The sequence below is a fragment of the Arabidopsis thaliana genome, chromosome 2 (assembly GCF_000001735.4).
Source record: "Arabidopsis thaliana chromosome 2, partial sequence".
Classification (NCBI taxonomy): domain Eukaryota; kingdom Viridiplantae; phylum Streptophyta; class Magnoliopsida; order Brassicales; family Brassicaceae; genus Arabidopsis; species Arabidopsis thaliana.
Genome location: NC_003071.7, coordinates 17538644 through 17551415, shown reverse-complemented (window position 1 = coordinate 17551415; position 12772 = coordinate 17538644). Strand labels below are relative to the sequence as shown.

Genomic DNA, 12772 nt, shown 5'->3' with positions numbered 1-12772 from the left:
GACACCTGATCAACCAATATACACTACAATGTTTAAGCATTTGCTATATGTATTGCCCTGTGATTCTTTAATGTTTGTTTTCTCTTTAGTTTACAAGTACATGTGACTCTATAACACTCACTCAGCTCTGCTTTTGTGTCTGAACCGGTTAATTTGGTCAAATTAAACCGGTTGTTGGGTCTTAGTGAAACCAATAATGCCGGACCTTTGGCTAAGTTAAAGAGTCACTTCATTCAACAAATCTCCTCAAATGTCAAATTTTTGGAACGAAATAGATTGGCCATCGAGAGAGGAGCTTCATTGACAAAGAGTCCTATAGCCGGAAGTGAAGAAATTTCCGGTGCGTATAATGCTAAAGGCCGTCCAGATCTTGGGTTGGTCATCAGGGTTAACCATCTCACAGAGATTGACCAAGACTCGCAAGTCCTCTACCGTCTCTTTCATCTCGTCATCTCTCAATCTCTCCTCTGTCACTTCGAGCTCTCCTCGGAGAATCTTCTCTTTCAAGCCAACCAGAATGTCTTCCTCACTTCCCGGGTCTGACCCAGTTGCAAATTCCCCGACTTTCGTCTCTGTTCAATCAGCTGTGAGTCTCTAATTCTAATTCATCTCCTAGAAAGATCTTATCTTTAAGGTTTTTGGTCGCTTCAATAGTGTTTTTGGTTGTTTTATTAGGGAGATGTTCGTAAGATAAAGTTCTGTCAATGGTGTGGAGGACCAACCAAGCATGAAATACCTGACGGTGAAGAGAAATTGAGAGCTATTTGCACACATTGCGGCAAAATCGCTTATCAGAATCCTAAGATGGTACTGTTTTTGATATCTCTATCTACCAACAACCTTTTTGTTTTGTGTCAATCATGAGAATGTTTGATTAAATGTGAAATTGCAGGTTGTTGGTTGCCTTATAGAGCATGAAGGAAAAGTTTTACTTTGCAAACGTAACATTCAACCTTCACACGGTTTATGGTAATATACAAATCAAAAACATTTCTTCTCTTTGTCTCTTTGAGTTTTTTCTAGTGTTGTGTGTGAAGTTATGTGAATGATAGATGGAACTTTGAGTATGCAGGACTCTTCCTGCTGGTTATCTAGAAGTTGGAGAATCAGCTGCACAAGGAGCAATGAGGGAAACTTGGGAAGAAGCAGGAGCTACTGTGGAAGTTATTTCACCTTTTGCTCAACTTGATATTCCTCTTATTGGCCAAGTAAATATATATACAAAATATCCCTAGTTTTGATTCTTCATATGATTGATTCTTACATGGCTCTGTTTATTTTGGATCAGACTTATGTTATATTCTTAGCCAAACTGAAGAACCTGCATTTTGCACCTGGTCCTGAATCATTGGAGTGCCGTCTTTTTGCACTAGATGAGATACCGTTTGATTCCTTGGCTTTTTCATCTATATATGTTACCTTAAATTTGGTAAGAGTATGGATTGAGAAGATTCTCATACTCTCCCCATTTCCATTCACTAGATTTCTAAATTTATTTTTGTTTTTTTTTGGTTTTGTATTTGCAGTACTTGGAAGATCTGAAAAAAGGGAAACTAAAGTTTCACTATGGTACGATAAATAAAAGGTGCGTTCCAATTGATATCTCCCGCATGTAGTGGTTACTGAGATGCTAATTTATTCCACTTATGGTTTGATGTGACTATTATCTGCTTTGTTCTTTCTCAGGCCTGGAAGTAGTCCTTCAGATATTCGCGCCTTTAGTCTTGATTACCATCTGCAACCGTAACTCAAGGTTTGAAAATCCTTACCCTCTCTACATAGATGTACTGGATTGTATGAGTCTAGTGAAGCTCCTCAGATAACGAATCCTTTAGGAGAAAATCTCCTTTCATGATGGGTTATCTTCATGGAGACTTTGTCTTTATGAAAGCTAATTTAGAGCTTTATTCTCCACAGTTTACAGAAGCAGCTTCTGGATTGGCTTTGTTCTTCCATGTCGAGTCTTTTCATTTCGCAACTCGATGTTACTAAAAGAAAAGGAATGATGAAGTTGCTTATGTGAGAGATTCCTTGGACAGATGAGAAAGAACTCGGAAGAAGATAATTTGGACAGAGTTTTGTTCTGTATTTGTGGTGGAGAAATAGGTTTGGATGACTTTTAGGTCTCTCATGTCAGATTTTATGGCTGAACAATGTGTATCTTTATCTGTTTCTGGTTTCAGTTGCCTCAAATGTAAAAGGAAAAAAATCATATGTGGATGCAACATGTTGATCAATCTTTGTGTAATTAAGTCACCGTGTTACTGTTACTTCAAGGTCTTCAGTGAAAGAAAGATAAACCAAATAGATAGGATATATTTATTCAAATCAGAAGCACATTAGGGAACACAAGAACAGAGACAATTCAACACATGTAAATGCATAAAATCAAACAAACTGAAACACAAAGACACTTCAAACGAAAGAACTGAGATTGAAGGAACCAATCATGTTTGCGAGAGCAGAACTCATATCTAGCTCAAGCTGAAGCTTCTGAAGCTCAAGCTGTTGCCTCAAAACTGGATCTTCCACTTGCTCTGTTATTGCAGCTACTTGTTCCGTCTGCTCAGTCTCCAAACCCTGAACAGGAACAGATTCAGCAGTCGGTGTCTTTCCTTCATCACTCGCCCCACAGTTCTCAGCAGAAGCAGCCACTGGATTGGGCTTATTCACAGCACATGAAGCATGAATATGATAGTTACAAGCATAACAGTTGTAAGACCAAAACCTACCATCCATAGTCATATTACAAAGATTGCAAACAAGCTGATTCCCGAAACCAAACTGAGTAAAAGACATAGGAGGAGTACTGTTGTAGACAAGAAGAAGACTATGCATAGGATGAGACTCATGAACCAAGACCTGAGGCAGGTGAGCGCATTGAACATGAAGGTCAAAGTCACACAAAGGACAACAGTAAGAGAACCCTTTACCTCCAGTGCAGCCACAGGCTCTGCAGAGGAAGGTACCAGCGCTGTAAGTTGTGTAAGGGACTAGAGTCAAGTGGTGGAGACCAGCGTGAGAAGGATGTTGCATCCCACGCACTGCGTTACCACATTGCTCATGAAGATTGAAGTCACATGTTGAACAGATATACGCGGTTTCGGATTCAGAGATGGCTGATTCACAACCTGAGCAGATTACTGAAGAATCTGAGCTTTTATGTGGCTGAATCTGTTGGAGTTTTAGAGTGTGTGGATGGCTGAAATGTTTGTACTCCATTGAGTTTGTCTCTTTGATTTAGCAATCTTGTGTGTTTGGAGTTTTGATCACATTGCATATAAGGTTTGTCTGACTTTGAATTGTTCCAAGTCTGAGTTGTTTTGATTGGTTACAAATTTGGTTTTCTTAATGGGAAATTAGTAGTTTTTGGATGATGATGATTACATAATAGTTGAAGGAAACAGCGTTGAACTTAAGAAAGTCAACTACTTGAGGTTTGACCAACGAAGTCGTCGTATCTCAATAAACTCTTTTGTTAATTTCGTAATGTCAAATTATTTGGTGCAATCATTCGATGCCTAACAATTATTTAATCAAATCGTAACGACATAAATTTGATGGATTCACTAACATCATTTTTCTTTGTGAGCCTTTTTTCATTTACAAAAACAAATAAATTGCTTTATCTAGTAGGATTCTTCTGTTTTCTTCAAACTTTTTGTTTTACAACCCAATAGGCCAACATCCAAGATTATTTGATATTGTAAATAATCACAAAAACAAATTTGAACAAAGGACATTATACTCATCCAACATGCAAGTTGCAGTCCAAACAAAATAACATTAATGTTGCACCAAACAAGACTAGTGTGGAAAATATGGAATTCAAGTATTCAACGTTACTATTGGCTTGTGTAGATATATTATACCATGTCCATGATCGTAAAATGGTTAATACCTTGCTGGTTTGTCAAAAATTACAAAACCAAATAAATCAAACAAAAAGTATAGGGAATCATTAGGTTAGCTAGTAAACATTATTGGGGACAGTTACCTTAACTAACAAACTTTACGTTAATAATATTGGTGGTTTCAGCTAAATAGTCTACAATCGATAATACGACAGCCTTACCTAATCAAACTAGTTTGTTTCCCACCATATATTTTATAAACAAGCCATCATCATCACCAAATTAAAGTTATACCCACTTTCTAGCCGTCTTATTGTATATCTTTCTATTTATTTATTGAAATTCGAGACATATAATATAAGCTCCAAACCATTCCATAGAAAGTCGTATTAAATACTAACATCGTTCTTGGTATAGGATGATGTTATATATGGAGGTAGATGACTTCAAACTCTAATGAGAAGCTTTAGGGATTTCATTTTTTTTTTAATTTTATTTTTTTATTATTGGTTCAGCATGGTTTCCTCCTTTCGTAAGGGTACGTAGTTTTGTTTTGTTTTGTTTTCTTTTTTTTGTCATACATATAAAAACCTTCCACAAAGTACACAGAACAAGGGAACAAATCTCCTATCTCGACCAAGATCAGATGTTGCACAAGACCTGACACCAAGACCAAGTACGTAACAGTATATTCTACATTATTGAAGGTCATGATAGTTTTGGTTATATCGTCCGTAAGTGAAAAACAATTTCTCGACTTAGGCTCTGTTTGTTTCATCATTTAGCATTTTCATTCAAATGATCCATTTACATGATTCATTTAAATGATGCATTTGAATGATGTTTCTAGTATTTGTTTAACCATTTGAGATTTAATCTAAATGATGCATTTAAATGGATTTTTATTTGTTTGATTATTTTGTAGTTCGTCCACATTTTAGTAGGTAAAAATAATTTTACGGTTTTGGTGAAAAAAATATTTTACGGTTTTAGCGGGAAAACATGATATTATGGCTTTGGCGGGAAAACATGATTTTGCGGTTTTGCCAGGAAAACATGATATTACGGTTTTGGCGGGAAAACATGATTTTGAAGTTTTGGCGGGAAAAAATATTTTACGGTTTTGGCGGGAAATATGATATTACGGTTTTGGCGGAAAAACATGATTTTGAAGTTTTGGCGGGAAAACATGAATTTACGGTTTTGGCGGGAAAAAATATTTTACGGTTTTGGCGGGAAAACATGATTTTGAAGTTTTGGCGAGAAAACATGATTTTGAAGTTTTGGCGGGAAAACATGATTTTACGGTTTTGGCGGGAAAACATGATTTTGAAGTTTTGGCCAGAAAACATGATTTTGAAGTTTTGGCGGGAAAACATGGTTTTACGGTTTTGGCGGAAAAACATTATTTTAAAGTTTTAACAGAAAAATATGATTTTGCGGTTTTGACGGGAAAATGAATACAATTTTGACGTAAAATAATAGTCCGTGATTTCCTAATTTTTAATTTTTTTGGGTGCAATATGTAATTAAAAAAAAAAAAACTTTATAGAAAATTAGTATTATTACAAAGGTTATATTTGTCATTTATTCTTTTTGACTAAATCATCTCCATCCAAATGGTCCAACCAAGTCCAACCAAGTCCATCCAAATGAGTTTTAAAAATTTGCCTAAATTTACAAAGTCATTCAGATGGATCATCTTAGTGATTCATCCAAATGGTATGTTAAATTGTCAAAAACAAACATCATTTTTCATCTCCATCTAGATGATCCATCTGGATGGAGAAACAAACAGGGTCTTAATAGTAATCCAGATTTGATAGAGAACATAGAGTTTTAAAAAAAGAAAGTTACATGAATATATATTAAAATCCACACAATTAAAACTGGTCTTTGAAAATGTGATATATAAAAACCATACAATTAATTAAAACTGTTTCTTTTTAATAAAGAAAATCCATATAATTAAAACTGGTAGTAGTAGAAATAGTGTTTTAAACCGAGGTAACTAGGGTGTAACTAGTGTTCCAAATACCGTAAAAAATTATGGTTGGAAACTGAAACAAAGTAGTCCTATCGTTTGATTTCATTTATTTTGCACCAGTTGCAGTGAGCATCGTGGAGAAAAACAGTTCACATGATTTTGCTAAAAAAGTTGAAACATCAATGAATTACTACTATTCTTTTACAGTAAGTAGTAACTAACTTACAGAAGTAATAGCTAGATAGAATACAATTTTAGTTATATCTTATTCAATCATATTCTTTAGTCCATTTATTCATCTAAGTTTCAACTATTAAAGCCTTGGTATAAACGAAAATGAAACTAGGAAACATCCACCAATATATATAAGATGCAGAGCAAAGGCCAATTACGTCCTCGATCAATCTACACATAGACATGTTCACACACCCAATACATAGAGCTATGCCCATTATCATCATGTACATAAACATACACATATCCATATACATGCAAATGCTGATCAACAGACCTACTTATCACATGCAGCGAACTGATCAGCAGGTGCACTTATCTCACCCTGATCAACATCACCACTAGTACCACCACTAGTGCTGGTTTGTCCAAGCAAACTACTTATTGAACGTGCCTTTACCATGCCAAGCTTTACTCTCTTCTTCTTCACTTCCACCACCACCGCCTTTTTCTCGCCGCCACGACCACCACCACTCTTGTTCATGCTCCTTACCCTTCCTTTACCGAGATGATGCTCACAAAGAGAATAACCAACAAGCGTTTGCTGACAACATCTCCATCCTCTACCGTTAACACGGCTGCACCGTGATCCTTCCTCTAACCCACCACCGCTCTTTTTCGCTTTCTTTTTCCCTTTATTAATACGGCCTCCACCGCCACTAGCTTCTTCATCTTCCTCATCTTCGTAATCCTCAAAGTTGATAAAGCCTCTTCTCTTCCTCAAAGACACAACCTTTTCATTCTTCTCGACAACTATCATATATATATATATATATTCATACAAACGGTGAATGGTGCAACTAAAAAACAGCTTAAGTTCACCAAAAACATATATTGATCAAGCACTATGGTGTACCTTGTATTGAAGAGACGGATTCTCCTCGGGGATTAACATTCTTGCTGCGATTGTTTGAAGCAAGAGAAGGACAAAGAATGTAATCAGACTTTTTATTTAAAGAAATGAAAGCGATCTATATATATGAGTGCAAGAAAAAAGAACAAGTAATCAATAATGACAATAATAGAGCACACACACAAGGTAAGGGTCGATATGGGACCATTCGTATAAGAGTATCCCATGCTAACGTGCACCGTCATGAGATGTGCATGTTTAGATGAGTATTATTGTGTTACTCTTCCCTAACTACTCCATGTATATATCCCCAAATGTTTACAGTGTGATGAGAAGAATGACGATTATAAAACCATAAGAAAATTAAAGGATGAGATCCAACCTGATCATTCATCTTCAAAACATTATAATTCACAAAAAAAAAAAAAAAATATGAAAGTTTTGATCTTGATCTAGTTGCAGTCAGTGTTGGGGTTTTCGAAGCTTGGATCTAATAAGAAAAGAAAATTTGGTATATTTTTTCCAATAAGTAATTACACCACGCAAAGTTATATGAGAGTCCAGAGACAAGAGAAGGAATTTTGATGTAAGAAGAAATCTTTATCGAATTCTCACATACCTGCCCGATGCATCAGTACGACTCTTGACGTCTACATCACCATTATCATCATCCTTTTAGCAAAAACAAAACAGAAGAGAAGTAAGATAAACAATTGAACATTCCATTGTAATAAGATCTGCAAATGACAAGAGTTATTCTCAGTGGTGTAAAATTGAACCAAATATTCCCACCCAACCAAAAAAGTAGTTTTAAAAAATAAAGAAAAAAGAGAGTCAAGTACGGTCTTCTGTCTTCATACACGACACAACAAAAACTTGCACCCAAAAATCCAATTTGTTATAATCCATCGATAAAAACGAATTGGATGTTTTAAATTGGTGTCTCTATACGTATACTAAGAAGCTTACCAAAGCCTTGACCTCCTCCTTCTTCTTTATCAAATCTCTTTGAATAAGCCGATCAGAAATCTGCGACGGCGGCGGAAGCGAAAGCTGAAGAGAACCAAAATCATCACCGCCGTCTTTATAACCACCGCGAAAGTATCTCGCGGTGGCCGTCGGTGAGCGGTTAAAGTAGAGATCTGATAGAGGAACTGGTAATAGAGACGATAAAGGAAGAGGCACTTGTCGTTTCCGGATCCTCATCGAGAGAAAGCAGATAAAGATTCTTCCTTTTGATTTATTCTCTCTTTCGATTTTGATTTTTTGGGATCTTTGCACCAAAGAAGGACTGTAGTATAAACCCAGATATTAAAGAGAGAGTAATCTTTTTGATTTTTTTGGTTACACGGGAAAAAAATAAAGGGGAAGGCTTTGTGGTGTTGTGTTCTTGTTGTGAGCTCTTTTTATTAACTCTTTTTTATCTCTCTCTATCTCTAACTTTTTTTGTTTTTGTTGCACCCAAAAAGCAAGTAAGTAGTAGTATATTGAGAGAGGAAGAGCTCACGTAGGAATGACTGATATTTCAATATAAAGTTTTTATTGAAAATGTGATAATTGATAACATGTGCCTGATTAGAATTACAAAACGATAAAACCATTTTTTAGATGCACTGTTAATTTTTTATTTACATATTTGGTAACAATGGAAATGCTAAGCATCTAGTGGTAATTAAGATTGAGTTTTTGAAGTTGTAATTAGATAAATATGATGAGTCATATATCTATAGAGACTTATATGTACATGAGAACGTTTTACATAACCATACTTTGTAAAATAGTCTCACATATGAAAAGACTGGGGGATGTAATTTGGTATCTACTCACACCAGTTTTTGAACCATGTTACACATGTATAATGTGAGATATAAAATCTAATGATTCATATGTACAGTTTAAACAAATGTTTGTATAGATAAAAAAAAAACAGATTTGAACATGAATAGTTAAAAACAATATAGAGAGCTAAAAAATTGGTAATCAACGCCCATGGTATATAAATTTCTTGAAACTAGTATGAAATGAGGTGTGATTTGCGTTGAGTACTCTTATTTTGAATGAGAGAAAAAAAAAAACATGAAGAAGAAGAGAATTATAGGAGGGAGGCACGTGGAGAGTGGATGGCTCACGTGCGGGGAAACCGGGAGAGAAGGTAATCGGTGGCTCTCATCGTTGCCAGCTTGGACGAAAGAGAGAGAGGGAGTGGGTGAGCGGAGAAGTTTTATCCGTAGGCTTTCATTTGTGGGTCCTTTTTAAAATCTCATAATTTCATTACGACCCCCTTATGTTTCATTTCTTCCGATTTTTACCCTCTTTCTTTCTTTTCTTTCTTCGTTTATTCTATAATTTCTAATACATCACCTCATATAATACGAATATAAGCATATGATGTGTCTTTTTTTTATCATATCATATCTTTTTTTGAAGTATTAAGACAAAAGTTAGCAAATAATAATAATAAAGAAAAGAGGAACGACAATGTTGCACTTGCACTCTCCATTGAAATAGGTGGGAATGGGCTGGCATGTCACATTAAGCCAAAACGGGTATTAGTTTTTTCTTCATCTTTTTGTTATCGTGTAGGCGTAGGATAGAGATGATCCAGCTTAATGTGTTAACGTGCACCTTCTTCAGTCACATACTTTTCAATTCATGAATGTTTTTTTTTTTTCGATGAATGTGTTTGTTGTTAGAATCGTCTATTGTGAATTTTTGTTTATGAATTATGAGTAATATGGTTGGTTGTGATTTCGTTCATGGAACCGTTCGATATCCAAATGTTACAAAGAAATTTATTCTTTACTCATATATCATAAATCATAAATCATTATTTTATAATATGCTAGTGTACTATAGAGTATATAGTCTATTGTTTATTAGTCGAGAAAATTATTTTTTTAGAAACCAACGGGTAAGTGCTGGTGTGTATCTCACCAAGAAATAAATGTTTTGTATTTTTTAATGCAAAATTTGTATCATCTTTTTTTTTGTATTGGTTAGAGCTATAAAAAATAAAATATGGATACTATATTGTGTTGCAATTTTTTTAAAAATATGTGTGAATAGTGTAAACACCTAACATTATGAAGTTCAAGGAATATAAATTAAGAGATCGATATATTATATTAATGTTGGTTATCAAACTTCACATTCATAAAAAAGTTGTTATGCATAACAATAACCATGATACTATTTGTTATTTTTAGTCAATGAATAATTTTAGTCTTATGTAAAGTTATAAAGTTTGATAATTGCATTTAATGAATTATCTTTATCTTTATTCAACTTTAACCAATAATAAATTAATTACATTTTACCAAATCAATATAAATAGATGAGATTTATTAAAAAAAGAAAACTAGGTAAGAAAGTAAACTAATCCTGACCGTCCGGTCAGAGGGAAGGTAATCATCGCCGTGGAATATAGACGTCACGTCAATAGTGTACACCGGAGCACAGAGGATCGTGCCTTCTCTCCCTCTCTGATTAAAAGTATAGAGAGCCTCCGATTGAAAAGATTTGATCGGTGAAAATTTCCATTCGACGAATCGGAGTTCCAAAAGCTCGCTGACGAGTTCTCAATAGTAACCTCTCCGGCGCTTATCGTGAAAAACCCTATGTTCCAGACTTCTCTTACGCTTTCCTTGCAAAATCTGCCTCAATTTTGGATTGAAGACAAGAGCTTGAGGCTTTTTCTCCAATCTTAATTGAAACTTTGGGGTTTTTCTCACGGGGATTTTGCGAATTAGGGTTTCGGATTGGGGATTTTGTTACATCGAAAGGACTTTGGAGATTCAGCGTTGGGCTCGGTAATTGAAGAATGCAGAATTCATAAACACCGCTCTGGAATTTTACTTTTTAGGTAATCTCTCGTTTTCTTCTGCTGAGTTTAAATTTGTTCAATTATATTATCCATTGACAGTGGTTATTGAAATGGTTGAGTTTAGTGGTATAAAAATCCGCCATTGATTTGTTTTTTAGTTTTAGCGTCTTCTTTATCCATATGTTTATGGTTTTGTGTGTGAAACTTGTTTGGTTCTATGTCATGCTTCATTCTTCTAGTCTTTAATATAAGATAAGGTTTGATTATGGTTTCTTTTCAAGCAGGATAACAAAGGAGGGTCATTTTATCTGTTAATTGATGGGTGAAGAGATATCTAGCACTGTGAACCTGGATTTGAATCTGGGTCCTGATCCTGAGTTAGGTCTCGAGCCAGCGACGAATTATGCTCGGTCTGATTGGGGTAATGGACTTGCTGCTAGGGAATCCGAATCTCTGAGAAGGTTTAGAAGTCGGTACCGGTCACGTTTCAGACGGATTGATATGCTTCCGGTTCTTGCTGAGACACATAGCCCGGCGATGGAATTGAGTCAGTTGTTGATCACTTCTGGAAATGTAGTTGCTTTGCCTGCTGGTGAGGGAAGCATGGCTAGTGGAGAAAGGGTCATCGAGGACTCCAAAAAGTGCGAGAATGGGAGCAAAGTGATGGCAGAAGACAATGTAACAGAGGAGAAAAGAGATGTTGAGAAGAGCGTTGGCAGCGATGGGAGCTTTTTCGATTGTTATATATGTTTGGATTTGTCCAAGGATCCAGTTGTTACTAATTGTGGCCACCTTTACTGTTGGTCTTGCCTTTACCAGTGGCTACAGGTTTCAGAGGCAAAAGAATGCCCGGTTTGTAAAGGGGAGGTATCTGTGAAAACAGTGACTCCAATCTATGGACGTGGGATACAGAAAAGAGAATCTGAGGAGGTTTCAAACACCAAGATCCCTTCGAGACCCCAAGCACGACGCACAGAGAGTTTGAGGACTACACTTAACAGGTCAGGTCATATACCAACGGAAATATTTAGACATTTGCAGGATAGGCTTGAAAGGGAATCTAGTACAGGAGAAAGACGCGCCAGACCATCTCTTAACCGGTTTATGACTTCGAGGGGAGTTAGAGCAGAGGAGAACCAGTCTAGTGAAGCACTGGTTGAACCTTCATCAGATGAGATTAACGATATTGATCTGATCTTAAATAATGCCCCTGAAAATGAAGAGGAAAACGAAAACCTAAGCTCGTCACGTGCTTTGGCAACCCAGAGACGATGGGCACAGATGTATGGGAGGGTGTCGTCGTTTACTTTGAGCTCTGCTGAAAGATTAGCGGATACTTATTTGATAACACATGCATTGGGGAGGAACCAAGAACAAAACAGCAGTCCTCCTGTTGGTGTTGAAGACAGGGATTCGTTCTCAAGCATAGTAGGTGTGATAAACTCGGAGAGTCAAGTTGAAACGGCGGCTGAGATTAATTCAATGTTGACTGTATCGACTTCTTCGTCTGTTAGAAGACATGAGAACAGTTCAAGGGTCTCTGATGTTGACAGTGCAGATTCTCGTCCACTGAGGAGAAGAAGGAGATTAGCTTAGAAGAGAATGGAGGAGAAGAAAGAGGAAGCTAGAGTAATAATCTGTAGTAGAAAGCAGTGATTTTATTGGTTTTTTCAGTTTGTTTTTTATATGGGATTTTGGATTTTTGTTGTTTCAGTTTTTATGCTAAAAGACTAATAAATAAATACATCAATAGGATATATGGTTTTTTCAATTCTTTTGATCTGGTGAATGAATTCGGTTGTTGGCAGTTGTTGACTTGTTGCGGCAGAGTTTTGACTTGTGATAGAATATAAAAGTTTTTGTTGTTGACTGGACAAAACGTCGCTTTGGCCGAGTGGTTAAGGCGTTTGCCTGCTAAGTAAATGGGGTTTCCCCGCGAGAGTTCGAATCTCTCAGGCGACGAATTCTATTTTACATTTTTATCGACGCGGGGTTTGTAAATTGTAACCAACCTGTGTCCC

At 36.1% G+C, this 12772-nt stretch overlaps 4 protein-coding genes, 1 non-coding gene and 1 pseudogene across 7 annotated transcripts; 4 read left to right on the top strand and 2 right to left on the bottom strand.

The window, feature by feature from the left end:
- The first annotated feature begins 51 nt into the window (after nucleotides 1-51).
- NUDX23 (nudix hydrolase homolog 23) lies at nucleotides 52-2325 on the top strand. Of its 2 annotated transcripts, NM_129770.4 has the most exons (8): nucleotides 52-586; nucleotides 676-807; nucleotides 893-969; nucleotides 1073-1208; nucleotides 1289-1429; nucleotides 1527-1585; nucleotides 1687-1753; nucleotides 1918-2325. In NM_129770.4, exons 1-7 carry the CDS (start codon nucleotides 350-352, stop codon nucleotides 1745-1747), a joined length of 843 nt encoding a protein of 280 aa, NP_565965.1. In that variant the 5' UTR covers nucleotides 52-349; the 3' UTR covers nucleotides 1748-1753; nucleotides 1918-2325. The 2 variants fall into 2 exon arrangements, with proteins under 2 accessions (NP_565965.1, NP_001324265.1); NM_001336950.1 differs by having other exon boundaries at nucleotides 241-586; nucleotides 1527-1753.
- AT2G42060 (Cysteine/Histidine-rich C1 domain family protein) lies at nucleotides 2295-3363 on the bottom strand. The gene has a single exon (NM_129769.3). It carries the CDS (start codon nucleotides 3220-3222, stop codon nucleotides 2416-2418), a length of 807 nt encoding a protein of 268 aa, NP_181736.1. The 5' UTR covers nucleotides 3223-3363; the 3' UTR covers nucleotides 2295-2415.
- A 1493-nt stretch (nucleotides 3364-4856) lies between these two features.
- Nucleotides 4857-5276, top strand: AT2G42050 (annotated as a pseudogene; the record flags this gene model as incomplete). The annotated part of the gene is made up of 1 exon: nucleotides 4857-5276.
- Nucleotides 5277-5883: 607 nt separating this feature from the next.
- Nucleotides 5884-8411, bottom strand: AT2G42040 (WRC protein). The gene is made up of 4 exons (NM_129767.3): nucleotides 7898-8411; nucleotides 7548-7600; nucleotides 6932-6975; nucleotides 5884-6828 (listed from the first exon to the last, which is right to left on the bottom strand). The coding sequence occupies exons 1-4, from the start codon at nucleotides 8132-8134 to the stop codon at nucleotides 6353-6355; spliced, it is 810 nt and encodes a 269-aa protein (NP_565964.1). The 5' UTR covers nucleotides 8135-8411; the 3' UTR covers nucleotides 5884-6352.
- Nucleotides 8412-10170: 1759 nt separating this feature from the next.
- AT2G42030 (RING/U-box superfamily protein) lies at nucleotides 10171-12552 on the top strand. The gene is made up of 2 exons (NM_129766.3): nucleotides 10171-10790; nucleotides 11036-12552. Exon 2 carries the CDS (start codon nucleotides 11070-11072, stop codon nucleotides 12345-12347), a length of 1278 nt encoding a protein of 425 aa, NP_181733.1. The 5' UTR covers nucleotides 10171-10790; nucleotides 11036-11069; the 3' UTR covers nucleotides 12348-12552.
- A 79-nt stretch (nucleotides 12553-12631) lies between these two features.
- Nucleotides 12632-12713, top strand: AT2G42020. The gene has a single exon. It is a non-coding gene; the product is annotated as a tRNA-Ser (tRNA).
- The last annotated feature ends 59 nt before the right edge of the window (nucleotides 12714-12772 follow it).